The sequence below is a fragment of the Salvelinus alpinus genome, chromosome 3 (genome assembly GCF_045679555.1).
Source record: "Salvelinus alpinus chromosome 3, SLU_Salpinus.1, whole genome shotgun sequence".
NCBI classification, from domain to species: Eukaryota; Metazoa; Chordata; class Actinopteri; order Salmoniformes; family Salmonidae; genus Salvelinus; species Salvelinus alpinus.
In genome coordinates, this window is record NC_092088.1 from 27,551,982 (window position 1) to 27,570,635 (window position 18,654).

The 18,654-nt window shown below is 41.3% G+C and overlaps 1 protein-coding gene across 2 annotated transcripts in view; it reads left to right on the top strand.

Annotated features, from left to right (window-relative positions):
* Window positions 1-340: 340 nt before the first annotated feature.
* Window positions 341-18,654, top strand: part of LOC139570481 (zinc finger protein 385C-like) — a 147,817-nt gene continuing 129,503 nt past the window's right edge. For both annotated transcript variants that reach the window (XM_071392372.1, XM_071392373.1), the window contains exon 1: window positions 341-437. In XM_071392372.1, coding sequence (XP_071248473.1) covers window positions 389-437 — 49 coding nt within the window. In that variant the 5' untranslated portion in view covers window positions 341-388. The remainder of the gene's footprint in view (window positions 438-18,654) is intronic.

Here is an 18,654-nt window from a genome sequence, read left to right on the forward strand (position 1 = left end):
ATTGAAATCTTAACATTGCTATTTCTAGATCTTGTAGATCTTGAAATAATGAGCCTCCAAATAGATATAGAGCGCCTGTCCTATATAAGCTGTCCACAAATACATGTTACTAATTTTAAGAGTAGGCTAACAGAGTTGTAATATACATTTAAAAATGATCAACATACACATGCCATGTGTGACCTACATGGGCTCTGAGCAAAATTAATAGTCCCCCCCTTATAGTTGAATAGATGAAATTGTATCGTGCATTCACGGGTTCAACCTTGTTATGTCTCGTCTATGAGACCAGGCTAACCCGTGCCGCAGCGCGCGCCCTCATTAGCGTGGTTATCTTGGCGCTCTCGTGAGACACAGCGGCGCACTTCAATCCGCAACCGGTAGAGCAATGTTCGGTACAAACGAACACGGAGCTATTTTGAAACAGTCCAGAGCAGGTAGGCAAACAATATATTACATACTTTTGCTAACGTATTGCCTATTGTTTTTGTTCATGAAGTTCAAGCGCGTCCGTTAGTACATCGAGGAGTAGACTAGCCTACCTGTGGTAGATCAGCCGCCTAAATGAATCTAAGTCGACTTTTACATTCACGAGGGTTATGATATCGTGTAAAACTAGTTTACCCTTCTTTCTGGGAAAAAAAGTTTGTTAAACTGAATAGTCAGAACGGATAAAATAGTGAGTCGTGGTTGGTGCGTTATTAATTCTGTCAACTTCAAGTAACGTTATGGTGCAACGTGGTAGCACTCTGGAAATGCCGTTGTTGACACAATCATTTTACTTAATTTCCAAAAGATTATTAATGTTATTTCATTACATAAGGAATCGTTTTTATGAAGTAAAACATTATTTTGGTGATAACACAAAGCCTATGTGTCTATAATGCCTCTGTTTTAACATGGTAGTTACACAGGCAGGTTCAGTGGTGGACAAATTACCTGTCATACTTGGGTAAAAGTAAAGATACCTTAGTAGAACATGACTCAAGTGAAAGTCACCCAGTAAAATACTACTTGAGTAAAAGTCTAAAAGTATTTGGTTTTAAATATACTTACATTTAAAAAGTCTATGTAATTGCTAAAATATACTTAAGTATCAAAAGTAAAAGTACAAGTTTAAATGTAACATTACTTATATTAAACAAACCAGACTGCACAATTTTCTTGTATTTTTAATTGACTTTACATCATTTACAAAAAAAACATTTGTGCTTAGTGAGTCCGCCAGGTCAGAGGCAGTAGGGATGACCAGGGATGTTCTCTTGATGAGTGCATGAATTGGAAAATGTTCCTGTCCTGCTAAGCATTCAAAATGTAACGAGTACTTTTGGGTATTAGGGGAAAATGTATGGAGTAAAAAGTACATTATTTTATTTAGGAATGTAATGAAGTAAAAGTAAAATTTGCACAAAATATAAATAGTAAAGTACAGATACCCCAACAAACTACTTAAGTAGTACTTGAAAGTATTTTCACACCACAGAGCAGGTTATAGGTTAGCTGAGGAATGCTCCACTCTATTCTCAAGGCAGAGTTGAGTTTTGATAACTGATATCTTCTAGTAACAACATTACATTTACATTTGAGTCATTTAGCAGATGCTGAAGAGCGACTTACAGTAAGTAGTGAGTGGATACATTTTTGTATTGGCCCCCCGTGGGAATTGATTCCACAACCATAGCGTTGCAAGTGCCATGCTCTAACAACTGAGCCACAAGTCACCATCAGCCGATTCTTGTCATGTAAATTCTGAAAATGCTTTCCTGTACCTACAGTTGAAGTCAGAAGTTTACATACACCTTAGCCAAATACATTTTAACTCGGGTTTTCACAATTCCTGACATTTAATTCTAGTAAAAATTCCCTGTCTTAGGTCAGTTAGGATCACCACTTTGTTTAAAGAATGTGAAATGTCAGAATAATAGTAGAGAGAATGGCTTATTTCAGTTTTGATTTCTTTCATCACATTCCCAGTGGGTCAGAAGTTTACATACACTCAATTAGTATTTGGTAGCATTGCCTTTAAATTATTTAACTTGGGTCAAACGTTTCGGGTAGGCTCCCACAAGCTTCCCACAATATGTTGGGTGAATTTTGGCCCATTCCACCTGACAAAGCTGGTGTAACTGAGTCAGGTTTTTAGGCCTCCTTGCTCGCACACGCTTTTTCAGTTCTGCCCACAAATTGACCCATTTGCGACCAAACTTTAATTTCCTGACTGATGTCTTGAGATGTTGCTTCAATGTATTTTTTTGTACCTGTTTCCTCCAGCATCTTCACAAGGTCCTTTGTTGTTGGTTCGGGATTGATTTGCACTTTTTGCACCAAAGTATGTTCATCTCTAGGAGACAGAACGCGTCTCCATCCTGAGCGGTATGACGGCTGCGTGGTCCCATGGTGTTTATACTTGCGTACTATTGTTTGTACAGATGAACGTGGTACCTTCAGGCGTTTGGGAATTGCTCCCAAGGATGAACCAGACTTGTGGAGGTCTACCATTGTTTTTCTGAGGTCTTGGCTGATTTCTGTTGATTTTCCCATGATGTCAAGCAAAGCGGCACTGATTTTGAAGGTAGGCCTTGAAATACATCCACAGGTACACCTCCAATTGACTCAAATTATGTCAATTAGCCTATCAGAAGGTTCTAAAGCCATGACATAATTTTCTGGAATTTTCCAAGCTGTTTAAAGGCACAGTCAACTTAGTGTATGTAATTTTCTGACCCACTGGAATTGTGATACAGTGAATTATAAGTAAAATAAACAATTGTTGGAAAAATGACTTGTGTCATGCACAAAGTAGATGTCCTAACCGACTTGCCAAAACTATAGTTTGTTAACAAGAAATTTGTGGAGTGGTTGAAAAACGAGTTTTAATGACTCCAACCTAAGTGTATGTAAACTTCTGACTTCAACTGTATCTTTGTTGTGTACAACTGTGGTCCTTCCGCAAGGTGCTGAAATTCAGACTTTTAATTTAAAAAAAGATTGAATACAACCACCGACTTTTCCCTCATTTGTGTTGCTCAACTCAGCGCGAATGTGCATGTGCCAATTGAACCTCAGTTTAAGTAGATTACATAGTTTACATAGTAACACACATTAGTTAAAATTCGGTGGTTGTATTCAATAAAAGTTTTTATTAAAAGTTTCAATTTCCACACCCCCGCGGAAGGACCACAGTTGTACAGGAAAAACATAGGTACAGTTTAGCGTTTCCAGAATTGACATTTTTACAAGAATCAAATGGTGTAAAGGATTTGCATATAAATCCATATGAGGTGCCAACAGACCACCTCACATAACCTTTTGAGCTGTTTTCACAGAGGCTGCTAGTGGAGAAGACACAAGTAGTCTACAGTGCTACAGAAACACTGCTGAATATTTAATTGAGCTTCCATTTGACAAAAAGCTCACATGAGGCCTATCAGGCCATTCCTCTTGCTATTCCTTTGCAGAGAGGAGAGCTGAGATAGGGCCATTACAAACTCTATTAGATTCCCCCTCTCCCTGATACCTCAGATAATGGGCAAGAAAGAACATCTCGGGAAAAAAATTAAGACTTAAGAGAGAAAGGTTTGAGACTGCCCAACGAGCCACTATCACATCGGGAAAATCCCCCCTTCCTTTATTTCCATGTACTTAGTATTTGCTTCAATGCAAGTGTGTAGTCTACCTATTAATTTTTTAAGGAAATAAAATATATGCTAACGGAAGAACGATTAGAAAGATATACAGCTGTGACAGTGAATAAAGACATTTATTGAAAGATTCTTATAGATAATCTCTGAAACTGAAACATGGACTACTTGGTTTCCTCTTTCTATCTGTGGTTTATTAATTAGAACCTTTTATTTCTTATCCACTTCTTATGAGAAAGGAAAGTAAAGGATAGAGTTGACTGTGGAACTCAAAAGTCAGATGGTAAGATTAGGGCTAGGCATCATCTCAGCTCCCATCCATTCACTTGCCCTCACTTATTTTGCACCCTTCTGACTAAGGAGTTGTTGCATGAAAGTCTAATTGCGGGAACTGGCCCTTTAGTGTCATTGAATGCCGTCACTAGCAGTCACATTCCAGTATTTTATCTACATTGATATTTTAGGAGATGCAAACCATTGTTCAGGAGCGGGACACTAATCCGGACGCTTATAAGAAATCCTGCTATGCCCTTAGACCAGGAGTGCCCAACCCTCTTCCTGGAGATCTACTGTCCTGTAGGTTTTCAGTCCAACCCTAATTTAGCGTATCTTTTTCAGCTAGTTAAGGTCTTTTTGAGCAGCTAATTAGTAGAATCAGGTGTGTTAAATTAGGGTTGGACTGAAATCCCACAGGACGGTAGATCTCCAGGAAGAGGGTTGGGCAGCCCTGCCTTAGATTAACCATCAACCAGGCAAAGCGTCAATACAGAGATTGAATCCTATTACACCGGCTCTGACGCTTGTCGGATATGGCAGGGCTTGCAAAGTATTACGGACTACAAAGGGAAATCCAGCCGCGAGCTGCCCAGTGACGCGAGCCTACCAGACGGGCTAAATCCCTTTTATGCTTGCTTCGAGGCAAGCAACACTGAAGCATGCATGAGAGCACCAGCTGTTCCGGATGACTGTGTGATCACGCTCTCTGTAGCCGATGTGAGCAAGACCTTTGAACACTCACAAGCCCGTGGGGCCAGACGGATTACCAGGACATGTACTCAGAGCATACACGGACCAACTGGCAAGTGTCTTCACTGACATTTTCAACCTCTCCCTGACCGAGTCTGTAATACCTCTCTGATTCAGAGGGGTTGGGTTAAATGCGGAAGACACATTTCAGTTGAAGGCATTCAGTTGTACAACTGACTAGGTATCCCCCTTTCCCTTTCCCTACATGTTTCAAGCAGACCACCATAGTCACTGTGCCCAAGAAAGCAAAGGTGACCTGCCTAAATGACTACCGCTCTGTAGCACTCACATCGGTAGCCATGAAATGCTTTGAAAGGCTGGTCATGTCTCACATCTACACCATCATCCCGGAAACCCGAGACCCACTCCAATTCACATACCACCCCAACAGATCCACAGATGACTCAATCGTGCTCCACACTGCCCTTTACTGCCTGGAAAAAGGAACACGTACGTGAGAACGCTGTTCATCGACTACAGTTCAGCGTTCAACACCATAGTGCCCACAAAGCGCATCACTAAGCTAAGGACTCTGAACTAAACACCTCCCTCTGCAACTGGATCCTGGACTTCCTGACGGGCCGCCTCCAGGTGGTAAGGGCAGGTAACAACACATCTACCTCGCTAATCCTCAACACGGGGGCCCCTCAGTGGTGCGTAATTAGTCCCCTCCTGTACTCCCTGTTCACCCACGACTGCGTGGCCAAGCACGACTCCAACACCATTATTAAGTTTGCTGACGACACAACAGTGGTAGGCCTGATCACAAACAACGATGAGACAGCCTATAGGGAGGAGGTCAGAGATCTGGCAGTGTGGTGCCAGGACAACAACCTCTCCCTCAACGTGACCAAGACAAAGGAGCTGATCATGGACTACAGGAAAAGGAGGGCCGAACGTGCCCCCATTTACATCGACGGTGCTGAAGTCGAGCGGGTCGAGAGTTTCAAGTTCCTTGGTGCCCACATCACCAACAAACTATCATGGTCCAAACACAGCAACACAGTCGTGGAGAGGGAACGACAACGCATTTCCCCCCTCAGGAGACTGAAAAGATTTGTCATGGGTCCCCAGATCCTCAAAAAGTTCTACAGCGGCACCATCGAGAGCATCCTGACCGGTTGCATCACCGCCTGGTATGGCAACTGCTCGGCTTCCGACCGTAAGGCGCTACAGAGGGTAGTGCGTAAGGCCCAGTACATCACTGGGGCCAAACTTCCTGCCATCCAGGACCTATATATTTAAAAATATATATTTTTAACCTTTATTTAACTAGGCAAGTCAGTTAACAACAAATTCTTATTTTCAATGACGGCCTAGGAACAGTGGGTTAACTGCCTTGTTCAGGGGCAGAACGACAGAATTTTACCTTGTCAGCTCTTGGATTCAATCTTGCAACCTTTTGTTTACCTGTCCAACGCTCTAACCACTAGGCTACCTGCCGCCCCCCATATACCAGGCGGTCAGAGGAATGCCCCAAAAATTGTCAAAGACTCCAGTCACCCAAGTCATAGACTGTTCTCTCTGCTTCCGCCTGGTAAGCGGTACCCGGAGCGCCAAGTCTAGTTCCAAAAGGCTCCTTAACAGCTTCTACCCCCAAGCCATAAGACTGCTGAACAATTAATCAAATGGCCAGCCGGACTATTTGCATTGAACAGCTGCTACTCGCTGTTTATTACCTATACATAGTCACTTTACCCCTACCTACGTTACCTACTCATTCAAGGGTTTTTCTTTATTGTTACTATTTTCTACATTGTAGAATAATAGTGAAGAACTATCAAAACTATGAAATAACACATATGGAATCATGTAGTAACCAAAAAAGTGTTAAACAAATCTAAATATATTTTATATTTTTCAATGTAGCCACCCTTTGCCTTGATGACAGCTATGCACACTCTTGTCATTCTCTCAACCAGCTTCATGAGGTAGTAACCTGGAATGCATTTCAATTAACTTCTTTCAGCTAGGGGGCAGAATTTTTAGGTTTGGAAAAATAACGTTCCCAAGGTAAACAGACTATTTCTCAGGTCCAGATGCTAGAGTATGCATATAATTGACAGATTTGGATAGAAAACACTCTAAAGTTTCCAAAACTGTCAAAATATTGTCTGTGAGTATAACAGAACTGATTTTGCAGGCGAAAACCTGAGGAAATCCAACCCGGAAGTGCCTTTTATTTGGAAAAATCTCTGTTCCGTTGCCTGCCCCTCCTCCATTTAAAGGGGTATCAACCAGATTCCCTTTCCAATGGCTTCCTCAGGCTGTGACCAGGCTTTAGACATAGTTTCAAACTTTTATTTTGAAAAATTAGCGAGATTTTTCAAAACGCGTCAGGTGTCCTTTGATTAGTTCCTGCGCGCGAGATGAAGCTCGACATTTTCTTTCTCTGTAGTATTGAATAGGTTACCGTCCGGTTTAAATATTATCGATTATGTATGTTAAAAACAACCTGAGGATTGATTATAAAAAACGTTTGACATGTTTCTACGAACATTACGGATACTTTTTGGAATTTTCGTCTGCCTTTCAGGACCGGAACGAGCCTGTGGTTTTCTGAACATAACGCGCAAACCAAATGGCGGTTTTTGGTTATAAAACTAATCTTTATGGAACAAAAATAACATTTATTGTGTAACTGGGAGTCTCGTGAGTGCAAACATCCGAAGATTATCAAAGGTAAGCGATTAATTTTATTGCTTTTCTGACTTTCGTGACCAAGCTAATTTGGGGCTAGCTGTTCTTACTGTTTTGTCTAGTGATTGATAAACTCACAAACGCTTGGATTGCTTTCGCTGTAAAGCATACTTTCAAAATCTGACACGATAGGTGGATTAACAACAAGCTAAATTGTGTTTTGGTATATTTCACTTGGGATTTCATGATTATAAATATTTTTAGTATTATTTTTGAATTTGGCGCTCTGCAATTCAGCGGTTGTTTACGAAAATGATCCCGCTAAAGGGATCCGTGCGGCAAGAAGTTAAAAGGTGTGCCTTCTTAATAAAAGTTAATTTGCGGAATTTCTTTCCTTCTTAATGCGTTTGAGCCAATCAGTTGTGTTGTGCCAAGGTAGGGGGTATACAGAAGATAGCCCTATTTGGTAAAAGACCAAGTCCATATTATGGCAAGAACAGCTCAAATATGCGAAGAGAAACGACAGTCCATCTTTACTTTAAGATATGACGGTCAGTCAATTTGAAGGTCAGAAAATGTCAAGAACTTTGAAAGTGCAGTCGCAAAAACCATGAAGTGGTATGATGAAACTGGCTCTCATGAGGACTGCCACAGGAAAGGAAGACCCAGACTTACCTCTGCTGCAGAGGATAAGTTCATTAGAGTTACCAGCCTCAGAAATTGCAGGCCAAATAAATGCTTCACAGAGTTCAAGTAACAGACACATCTCAACATCAATTGTTCAGAGGAGACTGTGTGAATCAGGCCTTCATGGTCGAATTGCTGCAAAGAAACCACTACTAAAGGACACCAATAAGAAGAAGAGACTTGCTTGGGCCAAGAATACAAGCAATGGACATTAGACCAGTGGAAATTTGTCCTTTGGTCTGGAGTCCAAATTAGAGATTTTTAGTTCCAACGACTGTGTCTTTGTGAGACGCAGTGTGGGTGAACAGATGATCTCCGCATGTGTATTTCCCACCATAAAGCATGGAGGAGGAGGTGTTATGGTGTGGTCGGTGCTTTGCTAGTGTCACTGTCTGTGATTTATTTAGAATTCAAGGCACACTTAACCAGCATGCCTAACACAGCATTCTGCAGCGAAAAGCCATCCCATCTGGTTTGGGCTTAGTTGGACTGTCATTTCTTTTTCAACATAACAATGACCCAACACACCTCAAGGCTGTTTTAAGGGATGTTTGACCAAGAAGGAGAGTGACGGAGTGCTGCATCAGATGACCTGGCCTCCACAATTCCCTGATCTAAACCAAATTGAGATGGTTTGGGAAGAGTTGGACCGCAGAGTGAAGAAAAAGCTTCCAACAAGTGTTCAGCATATGTGGGAACTCCTTCAACACTGTTGGAAATTCCAGGTGAAGCTGGTTGAGAGAATGCCAAGAGTGTGCAAAGCTGTCATCAAGGCATAGGGCGGCTATTTGAGGAATCTCAAATATAAAATACTATTTTTTGGTTACTACATGATTCCATATGTGTTATTTCATAGTTTTGAAGTCTTCACTATTATTCTACAATGTAGAAAATATAAAAAATAAAGACAAACCCTTGAGTGAGTAGATGTACACTACCGGTCAAAAGTTTTAGAACATGTACAATTTACCTCTACTAACCTCATTACAGAGAGTGTTGCCATGGCACACAAAACTGCATCTCAAGCCAAGTGCAGCCTCATCTACTAAGATAAAATATAATCTTCATTATCTTCATCTTCCCTTGTCCCCTACAAATGACCTTGGTCTGATACACCCTCCATACCCCAGCTATACTTTCAAATCTAAATCGGATCAAACTATTCCTGCAGTGGTGTGTGTCCTTCCTTGCTATTTGTGGAAGAGTTTCCAGCAGCAGAACCAGGCTATCATTCTCACCAAGCTGTCTCTCATCAGGTCCTTCCCCTGCCACCCACCCACTCCCTCGGGTGACAACATCATTTTCACCTGCCATTTGTTTGCTAGATTGAAAGTGGTGTTCGAACCTCCATTACCCCAGCGTACTACGTGTGTGTCTCTACTGGGCTTTAGATGTGAAGGCAGCTGGGTCAGCTCTCTCCTGTGTCTTTCTATGCTTGAAAGGAGAGAGATAGGCCCAGCGCTCGTTCTGCTCTCCTCCATGACCCTGCATATCATTCATTCTACAGCTTGGCTTCTCCTCCTGTCTTAGAAGCGTGTTCTCTCAGGCTGGATTGAGCTCAATGTGGAAAAACCATCAGGTGTGAAATTGAGAATAATCACGTGGAACGGGATTTGTGTGGTGCAGCTCTAGCTGGAGTCTTCAATATAATTTGACTCATGGCAGCACGGATGATGGACTCAGCCCAGGAGCACCACAATCCAAACAAAAATGTCCTTTAAAATGTTGTCATGTTTCTCTCGTATTATTAACCAGGAGATAGGCTAGTTTTGGCTTTTTTGGTATCAAATCTGACCATTCTGACTTATGATGATGCCAAGGAAAGCTCATCAAAACCTAGACGTATTTATATATGTTTTGTTGATCTTAGAATGCCTCATTGTTTACCTTTCTAACATAATGAGTAACATACTAAGTCATTGAGTCTACGAAATGCGTATGTTCACCGTGCTCCCTGATGATGAGGGCTGAGAGGGCGTCTGCTCTGCATACGCTCCAGTTATCCCGTGATGCTTTGCGTTTCCCAGTCAAAGCTCTAGAGGGCATGATGTCGCTGTGGAATGAGGTGACGGGGGGACGGGGGGGCACAGACTTGGGCACAGATGGGGGCACCACCTGTCCTGTGTCAGGGCCTAAATCCTACATTTATCAGGGCTATTCACCACGACCGGTGCCCCATGGTGAGTGCCCCTTCAGACGGATCTTATGTCAGACAGTTACACTGCCCATCTTTAGCTCAGTGGGAACTGGTAGTCCAGCGGATAAAAGCCCAAACTGTTGTGCACTTGTGCACTTTCGCATAAAATCATGAAACTTGGTACACTCATGCTATATTTAGGAACATTTTAATGTTTTCTCATGTACCATTAGCTATCAAGTAGTGGAGAAAATGCTTAAACAGTCACTAGCCTAATACTGGGAGGTATGGTATGGTCCTTCTGGTCAACAGTTCTAAATTGTGTGCCAGTGAATCATATCAATCAGGATGGTAGTTGTGTGACTAAACTGATGACATAAGCCTGAAGATTTAGCCTAACAGCGGTAGTGTTTTTGTCTGACTTTCATGACTCTTACTCTGTCCCTCGCCAGCTTGTTTTGGAAGGCTCTCACGAAATAATGCTTTTCTACAACTTTCCCTCATACGCAGTCTCTCTTTTGACCGACACTTTCAGATGCAGGCTTAAATCACCCATCAGAGAGAGCGAGGGGTTGAGTGAAATAAATGTCTTTGGCGGTGATTAAAAGTCAGAAGACAGCCAATCTGTCCCAGTCCCTGTGTAATTCTTCCTTTCAACTGATAATCATGACCTCTCCATGACTGCTCTGGAGTGAAGAGAGAGCCGGGCAAAGCATCCCCCCACCCCAACCACACAGCTCTCTGTAAATCTCCAACAAACTGTAATATCTCAAGCTGAAGAAAGTAAAACACGTATTTAAGGCTCTGTTGAGATGTGACAATTGGCAGGGAAAGATCAATAGATGGGTGAAATGACTAATTGGCCAATGCTGGGCTGTGATTTAGCCTACTCTGCAGAGAAACTATAGTTCATTGGTCCTAAGCTGGGTCTACAGTCTACATGTTGGCTAGTTGATTAAAAAGGGTTCCTTTATCTCTCCTATTCACCTTTGATATACTGAACATCTCTGTAAATGAGTTTCCTTTAAAAGGTCAGAGTGATTTTCTTGCTAATGAAACACGTGGAATAACTAGACGTGCCCTCAAGAAAATACCATCTCTGTGTTAGGCCATATAAAATGTTTTAACATGTGCAGTCTGTCAATATGTTTGATTTTAGTAACAGTTATTGCTTAGTATTGACCAAGTTATTTCAAACAAAACGAACGCTAACCCCGATAACACTGTTTGAAGATGGTTTCATCCGAAGATGATTCGCTATCTTTCCATTTAAAGGTCAGAGAGACCTTTACTGGCAGATTTGATAATGTGATGATTGATATTGTGCCGATTAACATGACATTCACAACAATACTGTATAGCCTACACACATACACTATAAATACAAAAGTATGTGGACATCCCTTCAAATTAGTGGATTCGGCTATATCAGACACGCTCGTTGCTGACAGGTGTATAAAATCGAGTACACAGCCATGCAATCACCATAGACAAACATTGGCAGTGGAATGGCCTTATTGAAAAACTCAGTGACTTTTAACATAGCACCGTCATAGGATGCCACCTTTCCAACAAGTCAGTTTGTCAAATTTCTGCACTGCTAGAGCTGCCCTGGTCAACTGTAAGTGCTGTTATTGTGAAGTGGAAACGTCTAGGAGCAACAACGGCTCAGCCGCGAAGTGATAGGCCACACGAGCTCACAAAACGGGACCGTCGAGTGCTGAAGCATGTAGCGCGTAAAAATCGGTTGTCCTCGGTTGTAACACTCACTACTAAGTTCCAAATTCGGCTGGAGTAGTCTAAAGCTCGCCACCATTGGATTCTGGAGCAGTGGAAATGCGTTTTCTGGAGTGATGAATCACTCTTCACCATCTGACAGTCTGAAGAATCTGGGTTTGGGGGATGACAGGAGAACGCTACCTGCTCGAATGCATAGTGCCAACTGTAAAGTTTGGTGGGGGAGGAATAATGAGACCCATCAGTACTATAGCTGTTATTGCTAAGCAGAGCCTCCGTATGTAATAGCAGAGCCCATGCCCCAGAAGTCCACATTATTTTCCCACTGTGTACACATAGTACAGAGAGCCTCTGTGTTTGAGTCTTCTGGAAACACCTATTTTAACCACACCCTATGAGGTCGCATCTCAAATAGGCAAAGGGTAATAGGTATAGATGTAGTTTGACCGGCTTGACTGCTTTGCCCCGACCCCTACAGTAGTAACAGCTAAAACTACAGATTGTTTAAAGTGCATGTTGGTGGGATACAGAGCATGACTTCCATATCCCCTCGGGTGGATGGTGGGCGCAGGTTCAGCACAGCAGGCAGATGGATGGGTAGTATAGCGGGGTGGGACTTTACCTACCCTCAGGAGGACTGCTAGCCTGACAACCCATCCAATTCCTTCCGGCTAAACGCCATGCCCACTAGCATTTCTTCTCCATGATGAGTCTTTCCTCCCTGACTCCTGTAGAATGCAAACACATTCTGACCATTCTGATTGGTACCAGAAGCCGATGGGTTGGGCCAGAGCCGGACTACATGACGACATTATCAATATTTGATACTCTGATTGGTTAGAGACGATCCAATCACTGATGAATTAGTTTTGTACAACGGGATCTGTATCTATTTCATAATTATTTTACCAACATTTTCACAACATTTTCATTACCATAACAGAGTTGGAAATCTCAAAAATGTATAAACAAATCAATATTTCTATATATTTTTTTTTACATTGCTCCCCTAATGAAAAGGCCTGAGTTAAACATAACACTTTCAAATTAAATTATACAATTATTATTAAATGGGGTGTTAGAGAATAAAAACCTAATTCTGAAGGCATATAAGCAAATAAATGAACTTAACTTGTGCTCATCTAAGGACTACTCCTCTAGATGATGCATCATGGGTGAATAAAACTTTATTTAAAAGCTGATTGGAGTTTTTACAGGAACTTGAAAAAGTGTCACAGTGATGTCCACAGACACTGTGTTTGTACATAATAAATATTATAGATTAATGTAAACTTCAACTAGTATACAATTTGTATGATTTAAGGACAAACTACAGCAACATATTTTGTGTTTTATTCAAATAAGTTAGGTTTTTCAACAAAATATATATATTTAATGACCCAAGAGAATTTGGGGTGAAAATGTACTAAATTCTGGAGAAAATGTGAAATGTATTTAAAATAGTGATGCACCAATATGAAATTACTTTCAGGTCTTGGCTGATTTCTTTTCATTGTGTTTCATGATTGTGTTTCATGATGTCAAGCAAAGAGGCACATAGTTTGAAGGTAGGCCTTGAAATACATCCACAGGTACACCTCCAATTGACTCAAATGATGTCAATTAGCCTATCAGAAGGTTCTAAAGCCATGACATCATTTTCTGGAATTTTCCAAGCTGTTTAAAGGCACAGTCAACTTAGTGTATGTCAAATTCTGACCCACTGGAATTGTGATGCAGTGAATTATAAGTGAAATAATCTGTCTGTAAACAATTGTTGGAAAAATGACTTGTGTCATGCACAAAGTAGATGTCCTAACCGACTTGCCAAAACTATAGTTTGTTAACAAGAAATTGGTGGAGTGGTTGAAAAACGAGTTTTAATGACTCCAACCTAAGTGTACACTGCTCAAAAAAATAAAGGGAGCACTTAAACAACACAATGTAACTCCAAGTCAATCACACTTCTGTGAAATCAAACTGTCCACTTCGGAAGCAACACTGATTGACAATAAATTTCACATGCTGTTGTGCAAATGGAATAGACAAAAGGTGGAAATTATAGGCAATTAGCAAGACACCCCCAATAAAGGAGTGGTTCTGCAGGTGGTGACCACAGACCACTTCTCAGTTCCTATGCTTGGCCTGCTGGAGGTCATTTTGCAGGGCTCTGGCAGTGCACCTCCTTGCACAAAGGCGGAGGTAGCGGTCCTGCTGCTGGGTTGTTGCCCTCCTACGGCCTCCTCCACGTCTCCTGATGTACTGGCCTGTCTCCTGGTAGCGCCTCCATGCTCTGGACACTACGCTGACAGACACAGCAAACCTTTTTGCCACAGCTCGCATTGATGTGCCATCCTGGATGAACTGCACTACCTGAGCCACTTGTGTGGGTTGTAGACTCCGTCTCATGCTACCACTAGAGTGAAAGCACCGCCAGCATTCAAAAGTGACCAAAACATCAGCCAGGAAGCATAGGAACTGAGAAGTGGTCTGTGGTCACCACCTGCAGAACCACTCCTTTATTGGGGGTGTCTTGCTAATTGCCTATAATTTCCACCTTTTGTCTATTCCATTTGCACAACAGCATGTGAAATTCATTGTCAATCAGTGTTGCTTCCTAAGTGAACAGTTTGATTTCACAGAAGTGTGATTGACTTGGAGTTACATTTTGTTGTTTAAGTGTTCCCTTTATTTTTTTGAGCAGTGTATGTAAACTTCCGACTTCAACTGTAAATGCAACATGCAACAATTTCAAAGATTTTACTGAGTTACTGTTCATATAAGGAAATCAGTCATCAGTGCTGACCACTCATGTATGTAGTAAATAAGTGGTGAAACACGTATTATTGAGTCGTTAATGATGACTAGTATGTTAGTCATTGTTTTCACAAGGTTGTGGTGATATACTGTCATCTGTTGGCGACTAGAAACAATTGCATAATAGGAACTATTACAAATTGATGGGCCTTGAAAATACATTTTAGTGCTTGGAAAAGTACTTGAAAGTCCTTGAATTTGACCTGCCAATGTCTGTACAAACCCTGTGGTTTATTTTTGCAGATGCATCATGGTTTTGTAACTACATTTGCTACAGACCGTTTAAAACTGGTTTCATGAGAATCACCCTGTTGTCCTTCACAGGAATGTGAATGAGGTGGCTTTATAAGGAACATGTGGTTGGTGCAAGCCACTAATCCACTTGGGCCATTTAAGATTAGGCCTACAGGTATTTTTGACAGCAGATTTTATTATATTTTTTAAAAGGAAAATAATAACATAATTTCAGAAGGTGTTTAGGTGTGGGACACAGGGGTGGCATGACACACATGTATGTCTCCATCCTTTCCACCCCACGTTTTTTTTATCAGTCCCTATACGACTTGAACATCCTACGCCAGTGTGTGTGAATGAGTGTGTGTGTGTGTGTGTATGTGTGTGTTTTTGCATGGACGAATCAGGACAGAAGGGGGTGGTTTAAAAGACTGTGTCCTCCCAGGTCCAGAGAAGATGTTTTTTCTCCTCCCTCTGCAGATCTCTCGCCTACTCTAATACTCGACTGCTGTGTGTGTGTAGTTTTGTCCTGAGGGAAGGATGTGATGTTTTAATCCCTAGTTGAGTCAACCATCATTTAGATAAAAAATGAAATGGAGGTATTCCTGCAGTGGGGAGGTGAGCCTGCTAGAGTTAAAGCAGGGATGATCAGTATAGAGACAAAGTCGAGTCGCAATTCAACGGCTCAAACACGAGACGTATGTGGCACGGTCTACAGTCAATCACAGATTACAAAAAGAAAACCAGCCCTATCGCAGACATCGACATCTTGCTCCCAGACAAATTAAACATCTTATTTTCTCGCTTTGAGGACAATACAGTGCCACTGACATGGCCCGCTACCAAAGCCTGTGGGCTCTTCTTCTCCATGGCCAACGTGAGTAAAACATTTAAACGTGTTAACCCTCGCAAGACTACCAGCCCAGACGGCATCCCTAGCCACGTCCTCAGAGCATGCGCAGACCAGCTGGCTGGTGTGTTTACGGACATATTCAATCTCTCCCTATCCCAGTTTGCTGTCCCCACATGCTTCAAGATGGGCACCATTGTTCCTGTACCCAAGAAGGCAAAGGTAACTGAACTAAATGACTATCGCCCCGTAGCACTCACTTCCGTCATCATGAAGTGCTTTGAGAGTCAAGGATCATATCACCTCCACCTTACTTGTCACCCTAGACCCACTTCAATTTGCTTACTGCCTCAATAGGTCTACAGAAGATGCAATCGCCATCACACTGTTCACTGCCCTATCCCATCTGGACAAGAGGAATAACTATGTAAGAATGCTGTTCATTGACTACAGCTCAGCATTTAACACCACAGTGCCCTCCAAACTCGTCATTAAGCTCGAGACCCTGATTACCAACAACGATGAGACGGCCTACTTAATATGTAGCCTAGTAGTATGGTAGAGTGCTTTTCACATTTTCAACGGTAGTAGTAAATTCCGTCCTGTTGAGACATGTCAGAAGCACTTCAGTAACACATTTTAATCAGTGCAGCTGCAGCTTGAGGACCTCAGGTTTTTCAATGTTCAATTTAGCATGGGGGCAAAGGGACATGGTGGCCGTTTTGAGGTTTATTTGGCCTCAGGGTGTTTCTTCTCCTCTGATGACTTTGCTTAGTTAGCACCTGAACTTATGTTTTGTCTTTCTCATTAAGTCTAACAAACATTTTGTTCTGAAAATACTAGGCCTACTTCCATTCCTTTTTATTAGACTTTTGTAGTTTATCTTTTTAGTTCTCTCAGTACCCATATGGAAAAAAATACATTTCAATATATTTAAGGTCATGTAAAACGTATTTCAAATACATGTAGATACATTTGCATCTTTGATCAAATGTATGTAATACCTTAAAATGTATTCGAGAGATGCATGGACATACATTTGCATCTTTGCTCAAATGCATGTAATGCCTGACAATATTCCTGAAATGCGTGGCTATGACATCAAGTCTACAGGGAACCAAAGTGGTTCCTAATTCGATTTCTTAAATTACTCTTTACATATTGATCAATATAAATAATTTTTGGGGCCACTAAGCCAACACTTTGGCAGTGATATCATGTTAATTGTGATGGCGCTAGGCAGTTAAAAAGAAAATTATTTGAGTTATCAGTTTAAACAAAAACTATACGTCATACAACGCTCCACAATATGCCAAAGTGTAGGTCTAGGAGTGTAGGTCTAAGCCTTGCGCTTCAAATGAGTGGTATTATACAGCTCTACAGTGGATGGTTAGCAGTGTTATGGTGCGTTCGTAACCAAGTGGAAAGTGGGAATTTACCACATCTGGGAAAAATCCCTGATTGGCCCTCCAACTGGTAATTACTAGTTAATTAAATCAGCCATGAATCCCCTTGTGACAGGGGGAATGGAACCTTGTTGTGTGCAACAGAGAGGGGCAATTAAATGCACAAAAATTGTTGAAGGCCCAAAAACTAGATTTCCCCGTGTTTTATAAATATATCCACACTGTGAGGCTGGAATAATACTGTGAAATTGTGAAAATTAGAAAATTATGATAATGCCTTTTTAGTTTAAAGGTCCCAAACAGATTATGATTCCCATGTAAAATAGTCAGTATAGGGTGACTAAAATATCACCCATAATAGTTTTGGGGATAGTAATGCTCAAAATTACCAGGAACTTTGAAAAAAAAACAGGCTGAGTGGATCGGGAGGTTATATTCATAAGCTCACCTTGACTGACACCTCTTTGAAAAGCCTATGTCAAGAAACGTGGATGCAGTGAGCAGTGTTGCAGTAAAATCATCTCAAGCTAATTTGGTGATACACAAAGCAACTCAAACCACATTGAAATTGCATCAATGATGTAAAACAAATTTATACAGCTCCCGTTTGGCATGTCTCTTGTGATGAGGTTCACAGCAGCACTGATGGAGGTGTTGACATTACAACTCCGTCACAATTTTGAATGACCCTTCCCCCCTTTTGTTCCATGCTGGCTGAAGACCTAGCTAGCCAGTAACTAGCTAACACCAGACACAAATGAAAGGGGAGACGTAAAAATATATGCATCTTTGCCATAGATGAATAGTGTAAACTTTTAATTATATTTGCTGACACCTACAGTCAAATTTTGGCACCAGTAGAGTAGATATCTAGCTATATAAACCAAGCCCCTATGCAAACTGGCCTTCTCCGATGTTGGTTACAAGGCGGTACTTATTTAAATTAGGTAAGAGAATATCATGTTACCATTGGTGTATTCAAATGAGAGGTAGGGTGATGTAACCATATCCCCTTAATAATCCCGCCTCCGAATCCAAGTCTTTGACATGGGGGATGGGACCAGTAACTTTATCATCAAACTTGATCAATGTATAAGCAACAGTAATTTTTCATACTTTGGTCCTCATACTTTGATTAGGTTTCATCCAAATATCTTCGACTGTTCATGACCTTTAAGAGCTGTTTGAGAAGACCACCTGAGACCCCCGGATTGTAATGCCAGTTAATGTTATGTTGTATTCTTTGATTAAAGGTTAAGCTTCTACACCGCCTGTTCTGTAGTCTTATTGAGACTGTTCTTGTGATACCAAAGAGCCGACTAAAGTGTCATTGTTAAGAATAGTCATAATTTTGTGAAAATACGATTTGTCCACATACATTTTAAAATGTATTTACGACATATATTGAAAATACATATGTTCTTAAAGACGTTCTTTCAGAATGTATTTTGAAGTACATTAAATACATTTTCTGATGCA